General features: G+C 33.8%; 1 protein-coding gene across 7 annotated transcripts in view; it reads right to left on the bottom strand.

The window, feature by feature from the left end:
- Positions 1 to 24531, bottom strand: part of PAPOLA (poly(A) polymerase alpha) — a 53061-nt gene that overhangs the window by 16505 nt on the left and 12025 nt on the right. For 6 of the 7 annotated variants that reach the window (XM_068991365.1, XM_068991368.1, XM_068991370.1 and 3 more), the window contains exons 2-16: positions 23175 to 23277; positions 21404 to 21602; positions 20950 to 21016; positions 18206 to 18287; positions 16352 to 16461; positions 15835 to 15888; positions 13367 to 13478; positions 12631 to 12720; positions 12402 to 12540; positions 10775 to 10847; positions 9324 to 9444; positions 8297 to 8381; positions 3711 to 3764; positions 3056 to 3175; positions 1815 to 1924 (exon numbers count right to left, since the gene is read on the bottom strand). In XM_068991365.1, coding sequence (XP_068847466.1) covers positions 1815 to 1924; positions 3056 to 3175; positions 3711 to 3764; positions 8297 to 8381; positions 9324 to 9444; positions 10775 to 10847; positions 12402 to 12540; positions 12631 to 12720; positions 13367 to 13478; positions 15835 to 15888; positions 16352 to 16461; positions 18206 to 18287; positions 20950 to 21016; positions 21404 to 21602; positions 23175 to 23214 — 1456 coding nt within the window. In that variant the 5' untranslated portion in view covers positions 23215 to 23277. The remainder of the gene's footprint in view (positions 1 to 1814; positions 1925 to 3055; positions 3176 to 3710; positions 3765 to 8296; positions 8382 to 9323; positions 9445 to 10774; positions 10848 to 12401; positions 12541 to 12630; positions 12721 to 13366; positions 13479 to 15834; positions 15889 to 16351; positions 16462 to 18205; positions 18288 to 20949; positions 21017 to 21403; positions 21603 to 23174; positions 23278 to 24531) is intronic. The other variant, XM_068991367.1, reaches the window with a different exon arrangement.

The raw sequence follows: 24531 nt of genomic DNA, 5'->3' as shown, positions 1-24531 counted from the left end.
CAATGTATATTTCATATCAGATGGGTGATAAGTGCTTTGGAGGAAAAAACTGAGCAGGGAAAGAAAACAGGAAGCTTAGCAGGGAGAGATTACATGTGAGTGGAGACTACATGAAAGCTGGTAAATAAGCACAGAGTACCTTGTGGGATCCTTTCTAGGATGAGCAAACACCAAGAACAAAAGGTCGTGAGCATGCTTGGGATGTCTGAGGAATGACAAAAAGGCCATGGGGAGAAGGAAAAGTAGAAGATCCATAGGCCCTTATCTGTAATCCTAAAATCCCCAAAGACAAATTCTGAGCTGAACTATTTGTACCTATACTGTATGTAAATATTGTATAGAAATATTACTGTCTTTGACTATAGAATGCTGCTCCCCACTGTAAGTATTACTTTATTACTTTCTTGACCTCAAGACACAGGGATAAAGGATTCTGAACTTACTACAAGTTTTATATACATATATAAAGAAATTTTATATATATATATATATATATGTACACAATTACAAAGAAATGACATCAGAGTCATAATGAGAAGACTAGGTCACATAAAGGCTTGCGAACCACAGTAAGGATATGGACTGATTCAGAGTGAGAAGGGTATGCTTTTAGTAGGTGAGACATGATTTAGCTTATTATCATCTGGATGCTGACTGAGAAAAGATGAAGGGCAGAATAAGAAAAGTACAACAATGGCAGTACTCCAAAAGACCAGTGGTAAGAGGCTTGGGTAAAAGCAGTAGAAATAGCAAATAGTAGCAAGAATCTCAATGTACTCTGAAAACAGGGACAAGATTTTTTTTTTAATAGGTTAATACCAAGTATGGGGAAAACAGGATTCAAAGACTGCAAGATTTCTAACTTGAGCAACTGTAAATTCACAGCTGCCAGATCTCATTTCCCACCTGAGATTAAAAAGATTTAACGCTAAAGGAGACAAGGGCAAGAACTTAAGTTTTCAACATGTTACATTTGTTTTGTTAGAAAATCCCACAAAGTATTCCATTAAAACGTTTCAAGATACAGGACAACCAAATATTTCTTTCCCCAATATGCTATAAAATCTTGATGGCTCATAAGTACAAACTGTGATAAGCAGCTCAACAAGGTATAATGCACAAAAAATTTTCTAGTCCAAGTATCTCTACATGATTTGTTACTTCTGTAGAACCTTAGCTTCTGCCAACTACTTCTAGTAGTAAGGTTTTAGTTAAACCATACCACCTTCTATCTCAGGTCAATCCAAAATGTAACTCATATCATAATCCCTATTCATGAACTGGAGAAGGAAATGGCAACCACTCCAGTATTCCTGCCTAGAGAATCCTCATGGGCAGAGCCTAGAGGGCTACAGTCCATGGGGCCGCAGAGTCGGACACAATAGAGCGACTAAGCACATTCATGAATTAAAACTTAAGTCTATAATTCACAGGATAAATAACCTCATTTCACCAAAGTGTAGCTTCAAAATTTTCTAAGGTTCAGGACTATTAAGGCAATCAGACACAGACTCAAGTCTTTTAAGAGAATCAAATATCCAGGCTATTTCTAATTTCATAAAGTAATCATAGGCAACTTAAAGTGATTCAACTGTTTAATTTTAGATATACCACAAAAGGAAAAAATTATTTAACGTATTAGACATTACTGAAACTAATACCTAATCCAAAAATATTAAGGTTATTTTGATGATCACTGTAAAATATTCCCAAGTAATTACAAATTCCCAAGTTATTACCAATTCTACTATGGTATAAATGAAGACAATTCAAATATGCAAGTACATGTTTTGATTATCCAAGGAGAAATATACCTGTATCTGTGAAAGACTGAATATCATAGGTGAGATCAACACTGAGATTTTCAGAGTTTTCTGTTTTTTTAAACACTAACCCAATCACCCACATCGTGCGAAATTCTTCCCTGTAAAATAAAGAGTATCACAATAATTTATCAGGATTTCATGAAAACAGTTATCAATATGCTTCACAATCTGATGTACATGGAAAAACTCAGAATACAAATACACAAGCAAACTCAGTTATAAACCAAACTCCATCAAAACTCAACTGTCTTCTCTACATCTGCCCTCTGTATTTCTACTGCTTTATAAAAAACTGGAGTCCTATGACAAATATCCTCTTCATTATCTATGTACTAATAGCCAGTGTTTTTAATGATCAAAGAAATGTTACATATGATCAAGAAAGTTACAAATGTTACAATGATCAAGAAAGTTACATAAATTAATGACATTTAGAAAAATCTGAAACAAAACTAGTCTAGATATAAAAATTTAACTAGACCTTAATATATAATTCCTTAAACTTTTAAAACTCTACTGAAAAGGTAGCATGAAGTCTGACCACAGCAGTAACAAGAATAATGGTTGATTCAGCTACTTTTGAACATTTAATGATACATCTATTGAATGGATAGGTCTTTTAATGACTAAGATTGCATCAACAGAAAAAATGTACAAAAAACTCAAATGGCAACTCTTTTACATGAATGCAAAAGAAATTAATCTGTAAAAACAGTAACAGCTATTCTATTACACCACCAACTTAAGTGATCTATTTACCAATATTTTTTGATCCTTGAAAAAAAAAGCTATTAAAACTCCCCTTGCCCACCAAATAAAGTGGTTATAGGCAAAGTAGAATTTCATATACTTAATAAAACAGCAACAATCAAACTGGAAATTAACCTATAAAAGATCCTCAAAATAAAGTGAGGTAGCTTTTAGTAACATGTTTTTAATGTCCCAGAATCCACAACAAAGCAAATTTTTGCAAGGTCAAACCAAAGCATTTTCACTTTGTAAAAAAAAAAATCAAAAAGCAAAGATTGATGTTTGATATAGCAGCTATTCTAAAAACCACTCTATAAAAAGGGGAGAAAATATATTGCTAAAGTGAAGAATCCGAACTCACTGGTCTGACCCTGATGTGCTCAAAAGAATAGTGACTCGAATTATTAAAAACTGCCTATAAAACTTCCATGAGCAAAAGCTGAAAAGATGGGGAATCTAGATTTTAGAGGATTGCTTACTTGTCAGGATTTTCTTTGGGTGCTGGAAATGACTGGGGATTCACATGAGCCAGTGTAATAAACTCATTCTTCTCCAAACTTCCAACCAGGATTCGGATTTTTGATTCCACCAAGCCCACCCTGAACAAATGTCACTCATTATTAATGAAAATTATTTTTTAATTAAAAAATAAAACAAAATGCACAAAATCAAGTAAGTTTGTATAAAGCTATAATATGAAGATAACTTAAATATACAAGGGCAGTTCAACTGTCTCAACTCCCATAGATAAAATTAAAACCTTATGTTCTAGCTCAAAAATAATGAAGTAAAAACCGCAGGGAGAAGCAAATCTAGTCACATTTCAAACTAGGAAAGTTACAAAAGACATCCCCAGAAATATTTACAGACAAAAAATCAGTAAACTAGAAGAAAGCACTTTAAATACAGTTAAGAAATAATACATGGATCTCTACAAGACAAACAAAAAAAAAGTTGTATATGGATCTCCAAATTTCTATACTTCCATTAAAACGTCCATTTAAGTAGTAAAGCTGCATTTATGAACAAAATGAAACGATGTTTTAAGGACTTCCGTCTCCTACTGTGTTCTGGGGCTATCTGATTCGTTTTGAAGCACTGTTTTTGTTTTGTAAAGTCTAATCTGATACTCACCATTCTAGGCGCTGTTTTTCAGTTGGTGCACTTGCTAGAAGTACAATATAATGCCTTTGAAGATAAAGACAACATGCTATTTATTTCATTTAAGTGCTTTGTGCTGGATATTAACACCATAATGTAATAAGCTTCGTGACAGTTACAGATCAATTTAGCAAGAGAGAACTGCAATTTCAGTTTGCACGTAAAATCATAAAGACTAAATTCCACAAGTTTAGCGACTACTAGGCAAGTTTAATTCTTCTGTAAAAGAAAGTAATTTTACGAAAAATTACCCCCAAAGCAGCTTAATTCAAAAACGTTGACTAAACATCACTGATAATTTGGTTCAATGATTCTAGTGGAGTGCCTTATCTTTAAAGAGCCACCTCACTAAAATATAACCCATTAAAGCAAAATTGCTTTGATGGAAATAAAGCACCAAGGCTTTAGCCACAAAAGCAGGATCACTAAATATACACATATTATATCAGTAATTTCAAAAATAGTATCCAATACATTATGCTTTTTAATTCAAATTAAAAGGTAGCAAAAATTAAACTGAATACTTAAGTAAGGCCTCATGATTTTTTTCAAACACTGAATTTCAATAACAAAGAAGCAGACATCTTTAACATGAGATTAACAAAGTAATGTGATTTCTATGTGGAATTCAATTCCATTCAAATTAGCACAAAATCAAGTTTTCAATTCAGAAAACACAATCATGACCAAGTATCTATTTTTAAATGTTTTTGAAACAAACTTTTTAAAACTAAAGTGTAACTCAACTTCATAAGACTGAAAAATAAAAAATTCAATCCAATATGCTTTTCTACAAAACCCATTTTAGAGGTGACAGAAGTCAAACTTCTCACCAGAAATTTGACCTCAGAAAGCAAACTGACATCATTACTGAATTCAGATACTAGTTGGAAAAGTCAGAGTATGACCACAATTTTAAATAAACTTCATGTATAAACTTAAGGTTAACAGAGATAATGCACATTAATATGAACACATGCAGAGAGAAAAGTAAATATGCAGTCCAACTCCACAGACCAAGACTTCCTTTCCTTCACCAGTTTAATTTGTTCAGCAATTATTTAGAGCAAACCAAATATATGGAACATGACAGATAGCCCAAATAAAAAGAAGTCAAAAGTCACATAAAAGCACTGAAAGCTCATGCATTTGACGTATACAGAAAACTCTCTTAGGGCCCTAAATGCTCTTGTAAGTCAATCAAAACCCTAATAAGCTCAGTAACCTGAGTTCCAGTTTCCTGGGAGTTTGAAAATGGACAACAATCTTTAAAGGGCGGGCGGGGGGCGGGGGCCGGCAGGTCTGGGAGGCAGGGGTATGGAGAAAAAAATGAAAGTATAACAACTTGTAACAGGAGAAGACAAAGTATAAAAAGCAGGCATGCACACAAAAACTCAAGAAGACAAAGTTGTCTGGGTTCACCTATTAGGACAAAACTCAGATCTCCAAAACACTCTAGCACCACACTAGTGAAACAGATGCTCTTAATGACCATCTGAGTCTTTAACAAAAGCTTAAATGATACACAGTGTTCTCTATTTATGGCAAAATATAAAGTTCACTTGAACATAATCTCGTTGGCAATTAATTCAAAGTTTAAAGTTCTAAAGCTTAGAGTTCAACTTTGGTTCTTACTGAAATCCAAGGGGCCAGGGCAGGGGAGGGGTCTACTCTGCACATTGTTTACAATAAAGGCATCTGTTTAAATATAGTTGAAAGTGTTAAACAACCAACAAGTATGTATGCTGACATTAAACATTCTTGATTCAGCTACATTTAACCAAATATGAAGTGGGAGATATAAAACAGTAATTATGTTTAATAGAAATAACCTGCCATTAATAAGTTTCCTATCAGAGCACAGAGACTAAAAATAGGTCTAAATCTAGACTATATTTAATCTTGTTGCTGCTTCAAAACAATGCTATCCTCTATTTCACAATGTCATGACTGTGCTTAAGGTACTAAAATGGCTTCACAAGGCTTTGAAGCCAATGCAATAATGATTAACTTTTCCCCAAATTTAAAGATTATCAGTTTTCAATTAAAAGAAAAACCTAATAAAAATCTACCACAAATAAATTAAAACCTCTTTAAAAACAATTTAGTTGTTATTACCTCACAACTATTCATCCCCACAAAAGCATCTTTTTAGGTAGGTTTCCTGGCCATTTCATCACATGAACATTTTCCCTGGGTAGGTAACAACTCAAGACATTATACCGAAAATCTAATTTATCTCTTTGGCAAAAATCTTTGCGATTCCATCTTTAAGTAACTCAGGTTTATAGAGTTCACTGTTCTTAAAGCTTTTAACACATTCTGAGGCTAAATTATTCTATATATACAGACTCCTTGAAATGATAAATTATTAGTCTTATTCCTGAGAACATTTAGTTTTTCTCCCCTAATACCTTTCCTTCCTTGTTTCCTAAGGAAACCGAACATCTGAAATTAAGTCTTCACACTTCCTATGTCAACAGTGATTTACTTTACTGCTGGTTTCTTATGTCGGCTTTAGTATCTTTAACGGTAGAACATGAAAAGTATTTTCTTAAGACTGTAAAATTCCACAAGGCAATGTTATCCCTTTTCCACAAGCTTTCTAAGACAAGCGAAAATTTCCTTCCTGGTTTCCTCCCTTCCAAGAAAGGTAGGCAGGTAGACCACAGATGACTTAGAATCCTATACAAACAAAACACTTTCAGGATATACTTGAATAAGCTTAACCAACTTTGACAAGAAAAAAGCATTTCAATGGGGTATTTCATACAATATAGTAAAAGAAAAATTCAAACCTGGAAATACTCAGTCTAATGATAACAATTACAAATTTTTTAAGAGGAAAAATTTTTGAGAAAAGTTAAGACATAAGTGAATTTGGTATAGGTAAAATCAGCTGCTTGTTGTCATGTTTTCAAATCTTTTTTTCCCAGGACTCACAGCTGAAATTATCTAATTTCCTCTTTTTGTTGCTACATCCTCATTTCTATGTTTCAAGTTGTTTTTAATAACCTAAAATAATTTGTTTCAAGAGAATTCAGTAAAGATAATTAGTCAACAGACCACCTTACATGTACTTTTTGGCACAGGTTTTGAAGGATAACCTAAGTTTTAAAAGAAAGATTAGACAAGCATCAAAACACACACACACACACACACAAAAAAAAAACCCTTCAAAGTTCTAGTAATACAAATTTAAATAGATGACAATATCAAGATTTGTTCAGCTTCAACACTAATCTTTTTAAAGTGAAAAAAGAGAAAGAAACCACTTAAGTACGTACTTAGAAGAACTTCATTCTACCCACTTCTCATTCCTACAAGAAAATGGGACAAAAAGAAGAATCTATCTAGCTTCATCTTGGATTCTCAGGGATTAAGAGATGCTGACACTTCTACAAGATCAGTTTCTTTATTCTCTTTACAAGTAATCATGTGCTCTCTCATGCCAGTTTTTAAAGTATCAAAATATGTTTATTAGTTTAAATGTTCAAAGGTACTCGCTCAACAGTGGTTAAAATAAAAAACGATGCAAACTTGTCCGCCAAATGGAAAAGCACAACTTATGGGGAATAGTAAGCAAGAACATTCACTGTTATGCTGTTTAAAATTTTTACTGACAATGCAGTGCTCCCAGAACACAACAATTAAGCTGGCTCCATTATTGCTTTTTCATGCAAAATATACAGAAACAAAACACAGAGACATCATGAAGGTCATCATTCTTGTTTTTAATTGGGGAAATAGCATAAAGCAATCTTGCTTAGATTATTACAAAACACAATCCAACATAAGATCAAATGGTCAGGAAAGTTTCAAGCATTAAAGAAAAAAAATTTTTTTAAGTGGGACTTTGGCAAGTTTTCAGCTCAGGGCAAATAAAAGTGCAAGTCCGTTTTTTTTTTTAAAGTATGATTTATTGTAACTTACAGTTTTCATCAAAACCAACACAATCAGGCTATTAACCTATACTGAAGTATTAAATCATTATATTAAAACCATTAGTAAAAAATATGACACCCACTGAGATTCCATGAAAATATTTGTAGAAATACTTGAGGGGCTTTATGAACAGTAGGGGGAAATGGTAGGCCAATCATGTACTGTAACAACTTAAAAACATTTTGCTGACTGCATGTATTGACATTTTATTAGCTCTGCCTGTATTATTGAGAATCTTAAGAATAAGCTTCCAGAACTGGATGAAAATAATTACTTAGAAGAGAATATTAACTATAGATTTTAACAGTTCACTCCTTTGCCAAGGTATACAGATTTAGAGTTTTGGTGATGACTAGCAAATCCTCAGAACTGATGTTGCTACAAATGCAGAAATTCGGTTACATCAGCAGCAAAACTGTAGGGACTATACTATACCTTGACAAAATAATAATATGTTTTCTGAAACAGTATGCCCTTTGTGACAAGAAGAAAACTTGTATAGATGTTTAAAGGAAAATTCAAACTACATTAGTCTAGCAAGAGATGTCACATATGCTACCATTAAAACCAATACTTAAGAGAGCAACATGTCCGACATGCCTTAAAATACATACTTGTACTTTTGAAAGAAGTTTGGAGCTTCAAAAAGTTTGGACCACTCTGCCTTACTCAGCAAAATTTCATCTGTGATAGCAAGACCTAAATTAAAAACATATTAAAATATTTGCATGCTTCAGTCTAAGAATCTAGAATTTTAAAGATCTTTTAAATATACTACATGCATTCATTATAATCCTAAAATCATAATTTTAACAGCAATTTTAGTCTATAAACTCTACAGCATAAAGATTCTTACATACGTACACTCTTTTCAAAAACAAAAAAAGCTGGAGAACCTGAGATCCATGTTTCTGGAAAATTGCCATTACTTTAAAATGCCATGCTCATAGAATCCTCTCTCCTAAAACTGAAGCACTTGAGTTACCCAGGGAAAAAAAATTTTTTCCATAAAAACTTTCCTGCCCTTCTAAAAAAATTTCCTGTAAAAGGACAGTAACATCTTCCCATGAAGTACCCCTTTAGACTACAAAAACAACTTTACAAATCTGCGTTTGAAGTTGGCAGTCATATAGCTGATTCTATTTCCTTGACTTGTGTCAAATTAAATAATCCAGTTCAAGCTACTTCCCTCAAAGACCATTTACCATAGCTACTCCTTCAAATTAGCAATAGTCATAGGATTCAGAAGTTTAGAGGTTATTCCAAAACAGTGGGCAGTGTGGCCAAAATCCTACCCAAAGCTTTTTCCAAGTATACAGCCTGCTAAAAGCCTCTCATGTCAATCAATGGAGAGAAACTGATTATTTAAAATTTCACATGGCAATAGTATGGCACTAAACCATAAAGGCCCAGCTAAGGACACAGCTTTAAATGTTAAATCTTCCAATATATAATCAAGAATAATTTGCTTAAAAGAAATTAAACTGAGTTTTTCAATTCTCAAATATAATCTGTAATTAATAACACCAGAATCCACTTTGGTGAATGCTTTCTTCCATTTAATTAAATACCCGATTACTGGGTGAACAATGGTATGTAAATCCTTCCTGTATAAAGGAGAGCATAAGGATAAACACTTACCTTGTTTAAACTCCTCAACCATGACCATCCGTGTTGAAACGGACACATTGTACGTGGAGTTCTGTTGTGGGTATGCTGGTGTAATTATAGGCATAAGATGGTACCTATCACTGGGGTTTACCTACATACAACAACAGCCAATCAGTTTCTTCAAGTACATAGTCAACAGATACTTGGACTTTTTACCCCTTGTTAAACTGAACCAATGATTAAATTTTATTTCATTCATAGCTGGAGTTGAGAACAAAAAACCATGTAAAAAGACTTTTTTAAGGAATTCTTTACAGAAACTGTGACTTGGTCTTAACTAATGGGTTGTTTCGATCATTTGGGCATGACTACTCTGGTGACCTTACTAGAAACAGTGAGCCTGTTGAGCAAAATAAAGGTTCTAACTGGCACCTACTGATGTTTAGTTTTTCTCTTGTCAACAACAGAAATAGGGATGTACACACAATTACATTTTTGAGAAATGTCACATTACAGCATGTTCTGTGTAAAATGAACTTTAAACAAGCTGGAAACTTAGTCTTTAATATACCCTTATCTTATCAGGAGTAGAAGCTTATTAACACAGGGTACAACTACGTTGTCCATGTTGGTATAATTTTAAAAGATAACAAAACAATTTAATAACTATTAATCTTAATCCATATAACTAATGATGAGAGTGGCATTTTTTTTGACAGAAAAAACTGTAAATTCATATCCTTCCCAAATTAAATGTCTTGAGGTTTGGAAAACCTGAAAATACACAACCTGATGCCATTAACAAGGCTTAAAACTGAAAATATTTTTGATACTGTAATGAAAAATAAACAGTGTAGATAAATAGAACTTTATAAACCTAGAAAGCCTTACAAACCTAAATTTCTTTTATCCATTAATAAAGTGCATGTTGTTAACATTTAAACTGAGTTAGCAGTGAAGGTCATAACTTCCAAAAAAGCAGAATGGAGGCTCCTCTTCAGCCCAACCATGCTTTTGTAATCTGAATTCGCCAGACCAATTTTTACAATTACATCATAGTAATTGAAGTGATATTGCTTAGACGTTATCTGTCATGATTAAACATTAAGCAACAGTTTTCCTGCAATAACCCAATTTTAACAGAATATTTAGATCGAACAAAAAAAAATACAGGGATTTTTAGTATCCTTTTATTATTTTTAAGCACAAATGCCCACACAACTTTGACTTACAAGGTAGTTCTATATATAAATTGTTAGTGACTTTGATATTATAAACTACGTACAATTAAATGTGGTTCCAAGGTACATAATTATGCTTCTCACAGCAGAGGACAATTCTAGTTGAGATTAAAAAGAAAATGTGATACGAACATGTCCACTCATACGTAACAGAATGGGAAGTCTCCCTCAGTTTATGCAGATGACTTCTACTCGTTATTGCACAGTGTGAATTTGTAGGGGAAAAAATAATACACTAACCCTTGGGTCCCATACAGGCAAATTAAGATTGCATTCTTCAGGCTGTTTCAATAGGACTGGATTTGGCCATTCCCTGTTTAAAAAGATTGTAGCACTTGATAAGACTATTGGATATTACCATCTACACGTATTTTGCTAAACATACAGCATTTGTGAATGTGATTCTTCTTCATTCATTTTGCACTCTTGGTATATATAACTTTTTACTCCTCTGTCGACATTAAGACTATTTGGATTAATTTTTTTCTATGAAATTAACTCCAACCACCTGGTAGCTTTCTCAGACTGAAGTCAAACATCTTCTCTACCTCTCAAAGAACTGATAAAGCACTATTCAAATTAAAAAGTACTACCCCAAGACAATCTGATGTGTTCATCTCAATGTTGAACAGGATAGAATCTCCCATGAAAAGACAAAAACCCTATCTTTATGCTAGCTCCAAAGACAACCCAGGATGAAAAGCTTAATTCATTACAGGCAAAGGAGTATGAATAATTATAATCTCTATCTCATGACTTAAAGGTTATTAACATGAATATGAGTAATGATGTGAACACACTGTTTTAAAGCTGTGTCCTGTGAGTTAGCTACTCAAGTCTTTATAGAAGAGATTAAAAACTGGAAAACAGTTGGCACCTTTAGTATCAAGATTGTTGTTGCTGTTCATTCGTAAGTTGTGCCTGACTCTTTGCGAACCCATGGACTGCACCACACAGTATCAAGATTAGTTTCTTAAAAATGTTATTTGCTATGTACGTGCAGCATTAAGAGAAATTCTGACATTTTTCTCACCAATTTTGGTTATATATAATTAAATGCTATCAAATCCATAAATTACAGGGTGTGTTCTGAAAAGTGTGACAAAGCTCTAATTATAAACTGTCTCTGAATAACTCTTAATTTTTATAAAACTACTAAAACACTATTTTAGAGGGAGAAGGTAGAGGTTGACACAAATATACGGAAGACAAAGCTTTCAGATCAATTTGATTAAAAACCAAGAACTCTAACCTTTTGGGTCAAAGCAACTAATATGAAATAGCAATCTTTCCTACCTATATAACGGTTGACAAATGTGACCAAGCTTAAATGAGGAAGAGCTTTAAAAAAACCTTTCCTGAGTTAATAATTAATCTCAAAAGGATAATCAATTGCTTTTCAAGCACTTATAGTTACCCTTAAAAGTTATATAAACATTTATATCTTTAATATTCTACCAAAGATAAATGGGCAGCTGAAAGCAAAACAACCATGAGAAACAGTCTACAGATTTAGAAGAATTCAAAGAGTAAACGAGGTGTCAAGTTTTATCCAAAGTAATTAATATCCCAACCTATCAACTCACTGGATTTTAGCAAACATTACAGCTAAAATTCAGTTTGTTTGGAGAGTAGGTTTACGCATGGATGTACAAACAGGACCTGCCTTACTACCCTGGGAAAGCTGGCTAAAGGAACAGAATTAGACTTGTCACTTTATATACAACATGATCTCCCCAAGGCTATCTACACTGCTACATCGTGAACTTAAATTTGAATCTGAGACCAGCTGCAGAAATGTCATAGAAATAAGACTAAACTTCAGTGTCTACAATCAATTTTATTTTAATATAATCTAAACACATACCATTTAGAAAATACCAAGAAAAATTTATGTACAAGAGTTGATGCTATTGCATTTGGATAAAGCTGGCAAGTTCTTGCTACTAGCATAGCCCAGGAAACACCACCGAGGAAACCTAATATATTGGAATAGATGTTGTGGCCTGTTGATAGGGAAAAGCAAAAAGGAAAGGTTAGTGTTGAACAAAAGCTTAAACATGTTTAATAAGCTAGCCAACAAATTCTGAACTCACGTTTGGCCCACAGTTTGATAGCTCTCAGGGTTAACCTGAAGTTGTCAATGTTTGGTACTAGATGTAAAATTTCATCGGTTACCCTGCAACCTGATTAACAGGAGTAAAAAGAAAAAAAAAATAAATCATCAAAGGTTTAATCAGAGTATTTCTTTTAAATTTTCTGAGACTAATGTCAAATTAAATAAAAATCTGCTTGGTAAAATCAGTAATGTTAATAAAGAGGCACTACAAGCACTAACTTAAACTAAAGAATCTGAACTGTACTCTGCTTCGTCTCAAATCTTCAACCCAGAATTAAAATGTCTTCCAGTTCAGACACACTGAATAGAGCATGATCCACTTAACTCTCTAAGAACTGTTCTTTAAGAGCACTGTAATAAGCAATGCTAAAGTAAGTGTTCAAGTGCAGCAACGTTATGAAAATGTTATGAAGGTTATCAGGATCAAAATTTAAACAGTTACACAGTGAGACCTAAACCTCTAGCAACAGAGTACAAATGTCAGACAGTATTTAAAGTTTCCAGAGAGCAAAGAAATAATAATGCAAGACATCAACGAGTACAACAAATTACTAAATATCTCACTGCAGTCTAACTATTAAGTAAAGAGCTCATTTTATATGACTCACAGATAAATAGGGCTATTAAAAGCTTCATTACAAAACCTGAGTTGAAAGCCATTTCATATTTGACCAAAACTGCTATTATGTAAAAGGAAGTAGGCTTTTACATACCGTTAAGACTTCTTATACATCTTATATCTAAGTTTTTAAGCAGACTGTCATCTCTTAAATCCAAGTCTTCTGGAATAGTCTGCAGTGCTAATCTTGCAAACAAAATATCAATCTAAAACAAAAACAAAGTTTAATGCTCCGTATCTGTCAAACTGTTTTTTGAACTTTTAATTTTATACAGGAATATAGTTGATTAACAATGTTGTATTAGTTTCAGCTGTACAGCAAAGTTATTCAGTTATACATATGCATGTACTAGTCTTTTCCAAACCAGTTTTAAGACATTTCTTAAAAAAAAAAAAAAACACTTAATATTCCTTAAAACCAGAATCTTTTCATCAGCTGTTAACATGACAATTCCAAAAGTTCAAACAAAATTCTTACCATAGGTATTTTTACCAGATCTTAAAGCATGGTAATACTAAACTGAACTTTTATAAATAGTTACTTGTCATTTTAATCATACTTACTAAGTTTAATTCACTACCCTTGCTAAATGTTACATACTGGATTACTTAATTAACTGTTTAAGTTTCCATCCATTAATACGTGAACTGTGTATTGATTATATGCTGAAAGCTTCCCAAATATAAGGCTAATATGATTAAATCTGGCCCAAATAAACATGTCAGGAAGCTTCTTGTATTTATGAACTTATGTATTTATAATATTACAGTCTATTTCTCCAACTTAGTTTTGACTAACAGAAACAAAAACTGGCTAATTTTGAGGTCTATTCATAGAATGCTACTGACAAAATTGGTTTTTCTTTCTCCTTTTTTCAAGGAAAGGTGGAAGCAAAAGAAAACTTGGCAAAGATTTGGTAATTATTCCTGAGAGCATGATTTCATGGTTCCAAACTCTGCTACTAGAGAAACAAGTCTTTTTATAAGATCACTTTAAAAAGGTATACTTTTAAGAGCTTACTGTGAAAAGTCATTTAACATGCACCTACCTATAAGATCAGGAAAAAAACTACACAGATCAAATTTTTGGTATAGTCTAATTTTCCAATGATACAGATACCAAAATCTAGTATCTCCCTCAATTTAGACAGGAATAATAAAGACTACGAACTTCCCTGGTGACTCAGACGGTAAAGCGTCTGCCTACAATGGGGGAGACCCAGGTTCAATCCCTGTAAGATCCTCTGGAGAAGGAAATGGCAACCCCCTTCAGTACTCTTGCTTGGAAAACCCCATAGACAGATGAGCATGATAGGCTACAGACATGGGGTCGCAAGGAGTCGGATACAACTGAGCGACTTGACTTTCACTTTCAATAAAGACTACACGCTTAAAGAAGGGAAAAATATAAACTCAAAAAGCAACTCAGTGGTAACAAACACATTAAATATTTCAACTAACCATTTGACGTTTGTCTCCATTCTGAAAAGTTTACGCAATGAGGCGGGGCTTCACCAAAAAATAAAAACTTGGGAAAACAAGGCATCACCTACGTTACAGGTTGTTTTTTATATTTAATAAATTGACAGTAAGTATGGCTCAGCTGGTAAAGAATCCGCCTGCAGTGAGGGAGAGCTGGGTTCGATTCCTGGGTCGGGGAGATACCCTGGAGAAGGGGAAGGCTACCCACTCCAGTATTCTGGCCTGGAGAATTCCATGGAGTCCATGGGGTTGCAAAGAGTCGGACACAACTGAGTGACTTTCACTTTAGTAAATCAAAACTGCCTGAACTTGATAATCCTTTACCGAATTTAGCATTTTATGTCAACGTATTAGTCATATATATCAGGCACCTTATGCGGCAATTACAAAAACCACTTTCTCAAAAGTGAAGCATTATCTTTCCAGTTTGTAAACTTCACAACTAGAATTACTATCAGTGGTGCTCCGGCACCATTATGTGTGCAGAAGTAACGTAACAAATGCTGGAGCTGCTGCACTGTCAGCCTTGCTGCAGCTGCTGCCATGACACGCTGAAGACAGCAGAGAAAACGGCCCATCACCTCAAGAACCTGAGCTCAGCTACCCACCTCTATCAGAAAACACTCCAGCACACACACCACCAGGCCATGATTTCCTCTCAACTTCTTACATATTTCACTTAAATGAAAGTCAAGGAAAAGTTCCATTTGCAAAAATACACTGTTATATTGCTTTCAGTTCAGTTCAGTAGCTCAGTCATGTCTCTTTGTGACCCATGGACTGCCTTAGTGAGATTAAAAGTACATAGAATCTGCATATGGAAAACCTATCAAGGAAACTGTTCTGCAGCAGCATTTCACAGTCAGTACATTTCTGTCTGTATTTTAACTTCTAGTTTCACAAGTCTCTTTTTTTAAAAAAAGACTAAAAATGTTATAAAAGAACAGGTTACCATTTCCATTTAAAAAAATTCTTATTAATATCACACCATCTCACCAATTACAAAACTCTAAATAAATCAAGTTTTTAACCTGCATCTATCAAAAATACAATAGTAAGAACTGTCTATTTGAACCTTACCTCTATCCCATCAAAACAGAGTTTGATAACTGGTACAAATGCCTCTTCAACAGCCTGTGAGAAAATTAATAAGTTTAGTGTCTCTGAAACCATACACTAGAATTATACTAGTTTTAGTACACTTAAATAAATGCAATACTTAAAACTGTTTAAATATAATTTACCATAATGCCTGACACAAACTAGGTTCTCAGTAAATACTTTAAGACACTAGAATCCTAAATCAGACAAGCCTTGGTTCAAACCCTTGATCTCTGCTACTATGATTATGATGATGGCCAAGTTGCTTAGTGTTTATTTTCTTTGCCTCACTTCCTACTCTGTACATGAGATTACAGATTTATGATTTTTAGACTGCTGTAAAGAAAAAAATACAAGCATGTATTATCTTAAGCTTAAAAGGGTCTGGCAAATTACAAGAGTTCCATAAAGTTGATAGCTACACCATAAAAAACTCATGCAACTGACCAAACTGACTTTTTTAACTCCTCCCCTTTCACCCAGAACATTTACGTACTCTTAAATCTTTTACTTCTTCCTGTAATTTCAACTTATCATAGAATGAGGTGAAAAAATCACTTCGATCAACATGTCTTGGTGCAACACACAATGCATCAATATCAGCACCTAGAAAAAAAATTAAGCCCAACTACTAATTAGTATTACAAGAAAATTATTTTGCACCTTATCATGGCAGCAGTTGACAGTAATGAGCCTCTAAAACTGCACCCCTTTCCTTAAAAAAAACAAAAAGAAAAGCTACCAGTCAGTATAATAAAAACATGACCCTAATTGATGGGATATATTTTTTCCTAAAGCAACTTCTATTTGCAATGGCCCAGGTCAACTGGGAGTCAAAGAAACCTGACTCAGACGGGAACTTTTATGATAAGAGAAGGAATTAGTCAAGAATACACCCAGTATCTTGGTGTCACTAGTCACAGCCATGTTCACCAGGGAAACAAAAAGCATACAGTTACTGTCTGTACAGTATGACTGCTGCTTCCAGGCTCCTATCTGCACCTAAACGGGACCTACAAACTGCAACAAGCACCATTGGCAAGAATCCAAAAAGGCAGACCATGTAAGACGGTTGCTATGAATTTAGGACTTGATAGAAGGCCAGCATTGAGTACATAAGGAAGCACAAAAAAAGATGATCAAAACCAGTAACTGGGGTCATAAACAGAGGAGATCAATATGAAATTAGGTCAACATGGTCATTTTCCTAAAAAACTCAATACCTAAGGCACTAACTCTGAAGGCAGGACATCTGGCGTATTCATCAAGGGAGAAAAGAACGTAAAGTTCACAGCAAACATCCAAAGCAAATGCACTGCTTCCAGCACAGAGTAGCAGGAGGTGGGGAGAAGGAATAACGCCACAATGCAGAGAATAGGAGCCTGGCAGATAACTGTTTCCAAAAGTCTTTACTCAATTTGTTACCATACTGTTTCTATCTTATGCTTTGGTCTTTTTGGCCAGGATGCAGGTGAGATCTTAGCTCCCGCATCCCCTGCACTGCAAAGCCAAGTCTTAAACACTGGACCACCAGGGACTGTCCCCTGACAGATAAGTTTTAACAGAGGCTAGTGGTTAATGGTTGAAAACTACAGCCTCAGACTGCCAGAGTTAGAATCCTAGCTTTGCCAGGAGATGGCTAGAAGCAACTGTTCAAGTTGTATTGTCTCTTTAAGTCTCAGACTCCTATCTGTTACATAAGAATATTGAACAATAAATAAGATCATGAAGACCAAAGGCTTACTAACTATGCTCAGTTAAAAAAAAAAAAAAAAAGACCTCAATAATGTTCTCCCCAACAGGGGGAAAAACCTACAAATGTAATTAAGAAAATATTATTAGTGATTGATACTGACTGAAGATATACATTTTTTTTGTTTTTTTCCTTAAGTATATTTCATGACTTTGTAATAAAAAGGAAAAAGAAAACCACAGATTTCCCTTGCAAAATTTTAATTCATTTTTGTTCTGATTTCCAAACTGATATTCTTCAGGAAGACCAAATGATATACAGAGTAGCACTGCCCAAAATCACTCGCCAATGGCAAAAATTGTACTTTACGTGCACTTTCTAATATGATAGCCACTAACCACTTGTGGTTATTCAACAATGAAAATATGGGTAATTCTATTACACATAAATTTACTTTACTCAATACTACATTGAAGAGTACAGGTATAGAAGGCATCACTTTATATCATTCTTCTTATCAAATTTAGGCTTCCTGAAGTACTTCCATACAAACCTAAGTTGTATAACAATACACCATAAGTAACTGAGATGCATGTGCTTACAATTTTTTTTAATTTTAAAAGTATTCTTTCTCAAGATAATTAAAACAGTATTTACCTTTTGTATGTACTCCTAATCTATAAGATCCAAATGTAAAAATTTTCCCACCAACATTTTCAATTACAGACTGTGGAAGATTCTGTTGAAGCAAATAAAAAATTAGTCATTTTGCCAGTGGAGCACAAAGGTAACTATTTCAAGTAACACTGTACATTAGACAAAAAAACAAAACACTTTCCATGCAAATTTATATACAAGGTAAACAAACTATAAGCTCTATAAAATACCAGGCCTTCACAGATTAACCTAACTTGAAATTTAAGCAATTTTCAACTTTTAATCAGTGCTAATATTTTGTCACATTTTTGGAAACTGCTATAAAGAAGACAGTGATCGAGGAGATCATGTGATTCCACAGAAGCAGTATTACAATCACGTATTTTAATCATGACAAGGTGCTGCATAAATCATCAATGTGAGAATATAACAGTATTTTACTGTATCAAGAGTGACTTTAAGGCCAATAATGCTACTCTTTAATAGTTCAGTAGGATGATTTAATAGTTTAGTGGGATATTCTGAGAAAAATGAAACTTATTGGTGATTTTCATCTTCCTGACCCTGGCACTACTACACTATGGAGAATACTTAACCACCCCTGGGGATAAGGAGGATAATGTCTCGCCACACACACAAAGTCTTCATGTGTGCTAGGTCAGTCTCTCTGAACTTTCTAATTCCTCAGTGAAGTCTTGTTCAGTAGGAGAACATAAAAAAGACAGCTCTTCCCCACCACCCTTCCAAAAACAACAAATTATTACTTCATACTCCAAAAACCCTAAACACAAACTGTAACAAGCTCAGGAACTCTCTTGTTTCTTAATATATCACAGAAAAACAATTCAATTGAAAACCTTTTTAAAGTGTCAGAAAACAGGATGGCAAATAAATCAAACTAAGTGAAAATTCAAATTTTATATAAAATTCCCCAAATATTTATAAATTAATTCTAACTAATACATTAAAAATTCTCTACTGATTTAACTGGAGATATTTTTGGTTGTCACAGTTTGGGGAGACCAGACAGGGGCAGTGCATTCAATTGGAAGAGTGCTGCTTTTAACATCTTCCAGCATAATCCCTAAAAAAGAACTATATAAGGAATTCCCTGGTCGTCCAGTGGTTTAGATTCTGCAAGGGCACAGGTTCAATCCTGGGTTGGGGAACTGGATCCAAAGAGAGACCGATGTAGTTCAAGTGTATCAACAGTGTCAATATGAAGAAATTCTGCATCAAGTCTTAAAACCAACAAAAGAAGAAATGCCCACTAGGAAAAGAGACATGAAAGATCAAACCCGTAAAGGCTAACTGCTAAAGTCCCATTCTCTAACCAATTTACTACTGACAGCCTAGAGAGAAAAGGACACGAATGTGACTAGGAATGAGCATTAATTTCACCAAGTGAAAGTCACTCAGTCGTGTCCAACTCTTTGTGACCCTCATGGACTATATACAGTCCACGGAATTCTCCAGGCCAGAATACTGGGGTGGGTAGCCTTTCCCTTCTCCAGAGAATCTTCCCAACCCAGGGATTAAACCCAGGTCTCCCGCACTGCAGGTGGATTCTTTACCAGCAGAGCCACCAGGCAAGCCCATGAAATTAATGAAATTAATTCATTAATCCAAATAAATTTTCGTACCCTCAGGAAAATGAGGAAGAAGAATTATATCAAGAATTATCAGTTAATGAAACAAGGTACTCAAATTACTGAAACAAAACTATCAATGAGTTGGAAATCTTGTTTCATATTAAATAAATCTTACGTTTTGGCCTTGTCTATGGTTTTCAACTTAAAGGTCTAATAAAAAGCCATTAAAGCAAAGCTGTGTTTTCTACACAAGAATGAAGAATCACAAAGTTCAACAAATGAGTAAAAATACTTAAACATGCACATCCTTTGCTTTAGCTCAAAAGGAAGTTCTTTTCAAAATATATTTTTACCAAAACTCTATCAATGACAAATATGTAGTACACATAGAATCCTCAATTTTGAAAAATCTGGCTGCTAAAGTTTTAGTCCAGTTCTTGAAATATATATACAGTGCTTTAAGAAAACAATATTGTAAATTTGACTAAAGCCAGAAGATTCTAACTTTTCTTCCACCTTGACACCTTGCCTCAGGTTTTCTTCTATTTCCAGTTCTCTTACCATCAATTTCTCAACTGTATTATAGACTAAATACGCATTTTCAACTACCCGGGAAAAACGACCACTATTTATGGAATTTTTAAAAAAATGGCTTCTACACAACTTTTTAAGAATACATTTCCTTTACCAGAAGCCTAGTCATTAATTCAACAGTTGTATTATTTCTTTATTATGAAATATTAAAAACTCAAGGAATGTTATTATAAAAAACTAAATAAACTATTCAGTTTGAGTTTAATATCTGAAGGCCTAAGAATGCTCACTGTTGTAGAATTCCTTAAAAGGTAACAAGAGTCTTGAATATTTAATGTATATATTTAATACATTTTTTAAAGCACCTTTTGGGGGAAATAATATTTCTGACATGTGTAAGTAATCACAGAATTTCAGCTTTGAAGTGTTCAACCAAAATGTCTGAATTTAATTCAGTTTTTCCTGTTTTCAAAATAGCTAGACACCAAATTCTACTGTCAATAGTCTAAAACAAAAGATTCTAAACATTAAAGACTCTAAATTCACTCAGTAAGAATAGATGAGCCAACTGCTGTGTTCAGCTGATAAATTTCTTCCTATACTGTTAAGTCACCTTACCTTGCTTTCACTGATTTCTCGTATCCACTCTTTTACCAGGTTATTTAACTTTCCCAAAATTAAAATCCTGTTGATAGAGGATATCAGTTATCAAGTTGTTTGTTATTCCAGATTACTTTTAATATGCAGCTTCCTAAATTTTAACCAGTTTTTAAGTTATCAGAAAGACAGTTTATAGTAGTTAGCTACATGTAGGCACTGTTACACTGGACAAGACAATCTTTTAGCTAAGCAAGGCATTCCTCTTTCTACTAACCAAAATTATTGCAAATCAAAATAAAGGAAACAGACCTTTATATAGATGGGAAGTTTTTTCGAGGTATCATTCTTGTTTGAAACAGATATATAATGGGGCGAAAAATTCTGACTCTCAGTACAGAATTCCTCAAAATTAGCCTACTATGTTAATAAAAAATTGTACCTTAAAAGAAGACATAAACATATACACACTGACCTGCGCTGCAGTTCCTCTTCCTCTTCAAAAACCCCAAAGGGCTTCAGAGTCTCAACTAGCTTCTGTGTGAGTAGGCAGTCAGTCTCCTTGGGGGCTGCTAAGCTGATGGGAGAAGTAATGCCATAGTGCTTCTGTGGCGGCTGTGTTTGCTGTGATCCCTGTGTTGTAACTGGACTGCAAACAGAACTGGATAAAATTACTGCCAAAAAATTTCCACAATTTGAAACAAATCAGCATAACTAGAAAAAATGCATTTCTAAACATAGTTGATTCCCTACCATACTCCAAAAACATGTTTTAAAACAAAAAGTAATGCAAAAACTAAATGACCAAGAAGAAAACTTTAGTTCTCCTCCCACTCCAAGGAGTGGTTAGCTACTATCTATCTACTACTATCTACTAACTTAGCTACTATCTAAACATCTAAATAAATTATGAATATCCGATCAAATATATTGCTAGAGAAAATGCAATCAAGGATACAGTGAACTTGAGAAATTTCACTTCTTGAAAAGAAGCCAAATCTGTTAAATTGTTATTTCTAAAGAGATGAGATAAATACAAAAAGTTTTACCAACACGAGATTCACCAAGTGGAACTTAACATCTGACTAGCAATGAATAAAATTCATAGATAATGAGGCAAATAACAGAAACATAACTTGGAGGGGGAGAACTATATTCACACTAAACTTGTTACAGTATTTTTGCTAAGAGATTTACACTTTAACAATGATTAGTCAAATGTTTTTCCGTTTTAAGAGAAATTCTAGATTTTTACAACCAACAGGGTTTTAACATAACTAGTGAAAAGGTCCAGTATGTTCTAAATGGTTTAGGAAATTAATCTGACTCAATTTTTTTGTGTGCAAGCCATTCTTGTTTTTGTTCCCCTCCCTTTATAAGTCAATGGACAGGGATTCTAAAGCAGCACAATTATTAACTAAAAACTGCCTGGTCAAATAATGTACAAAACCAGGTAAGGAGAAAAAGCTAACATTTCAATCCGTTATTTGCCCCAAATTCTGTTCTTTAAGAAATAACTTATTTTATATACACACACATCTCTATTTCTTTCCAAGTTCTAAATATATATATATGTACATATATATATTTAAATTTAAGTGTAATAGCCTACTAGAGCAATAAGGTGCAGGAATCCTATGCAGCTAAGTCCCATTATGCATTCACTACTGTCCTGGGTTCTGGTTTATACTAGGTGGGACCCCGTCTTATACTGTCTTCTGATATCAACACAATACCTAAGAATGCCAGGAAACCCACAGTGTTTACTAATTAGTCAATAGGCTGTACAGCATTTAGTTTATGCTTCCTGAACAAGTTATGCACTGTCTCAATTTTAAGTCAGATTTTACAGTAACATTTGCTGAATTAATATGAATCAGATTTATCTCTTATAGCAATTAATTTACATCAGATCACTTCCTCCTAGTAACTGTAATATAAACTCCACTACTATACAAGACTATGGTGTCAATTCACAGAGCTGGGGCTCCACGTGAGCACCAAGCACTGTCAAGAGACTAAATATCTCACATTATATGATTAAAATATAGAAGCTAACATAAGTGCAAATACATTTATAGTATCTTGGTTAATACATATTTTTGTCAGTCAACAAATAGCTATTCTCAGGTTCCATAAAACTGACATAAAAAAGGTAGCCCTCAAAACTGTCCAACCATTTCTTCCCACCATGCTCTAATAGATTCCAGATAAATTACATATTAAGTGTAAAAAAATACACTTACCACGTATTTTAGCGTAATTAAATTCTCGTGCATTGTTCATTGCTTCATATGAGTTTCTCCAAGTAAACTACAGCCCTTCATGACCAACCCAGGATTATAAACACTTTTTATAAATGATTTTAATGTAAGTAGAGCCAGAAAAGAAAACAAATATAAAGTTCACTCTAGCCAGATTTGGTTCAAGTAAACAATAAAAGCTTTCAAGCCAAGTATAAACTGAATTCATATTTTCCTAACTTAAACCTCTACTGATTTTTTTTTTTGAGCAAGTAATAGTTCATTTGCACTCTTTTCCTTTCTGAAGGGGCTAAATTCATTACCAGTTGAGTTTGAGTATCACCAAAATATGGGTGCCCATTCTCTGTGGCATTAAGCTTTCTTGGCAGACTCATTTTTTTCTTTCTCAAATATTCAAGTTCTTCATTGTCACACAAAAAAAACAATGCTAGGAAAGTCCACTGTCTATTTCAACTATACTGCCAAAAATACTGGATAGAGGCTTAGATTTCTAAATTCACACCAAGTAAGCTCAGACTTCTAAATTCACACCAAGTTTGCTTTCTTTAATTGGGGGGGGGGGCGGAGGGGGGGATGTTGATGTCTACATTAGTTTCCATATTAACATTCTGATGGGGAAACAAATCATACCCCAGCTATAAATGTTTATTCAAAATGTAGTCACATCACAGAAGATAAACCACATTTACCTGACTCATCTAATGCAAAAAAGAACATATCTATCACCTCTCATATGTGTACATATTTAATACAAGTTATATATAGAATGTATACTAATTCAAGAACATGTATGAAAGAAATAAAAATAAATCACAACCAAATGAAAGCAAAGAAATAAATACATGTTCTGAAAGGTATAAGACACCTATGCCTCCAATAAAAATGGCTTAAGCTTAGCCTAAGTAGGTAGACTAGGGATTCTAGGATGCCAGATGCTCTGAATGTCTGAAATGTAGAAACATTAGCTATGATTGAATGGCAGAAGTCAGATTTTTCCATTTAATTTTAATATTAGAAATTAAGGAGAGGGACAAAATTTACGGATCTTTTTTGCTATCTTGTTTCTAACAAAAATAATATACACATTCTAATAATGTGTGAAAAGTTCTCCTTACAGAATTTCTCCTGGAACCATACACCAGACAGCTAGCTATCAATCCCAAGAATGCAAAGCTCTTCCTCAAATTCTTGAACATAGGAGCCACCTGTCCATGGTCCATCACTTTTTAGAGACATTTTTACCAAATGCAGTTTTCTTCATACTTCACTATTAAAAAAATAATAACAACTTCTACAATTATATAAAACAATAAGGAAAAAAATCCCATGGACTGTAGCT

The sequence above is a fragment of the Capricornis sumatraensis genome, chromosome 19 (genome assembly GCF_032405125.1).
Source record: "Capricornis sumatraensis isolate serow.1 chromosome 19, serow.2, whole genome shotgun sequence".
NCBI classification, from domain to species: Eukaryota; Metazoa; Chordata; class Mammalia; order Artiodactyla; family Bovidae; genus Capricornis; species Capricornis sumatraensis.
This window is presented reverse-complemented; position numbering and strand designations above follow the sequence as displayed.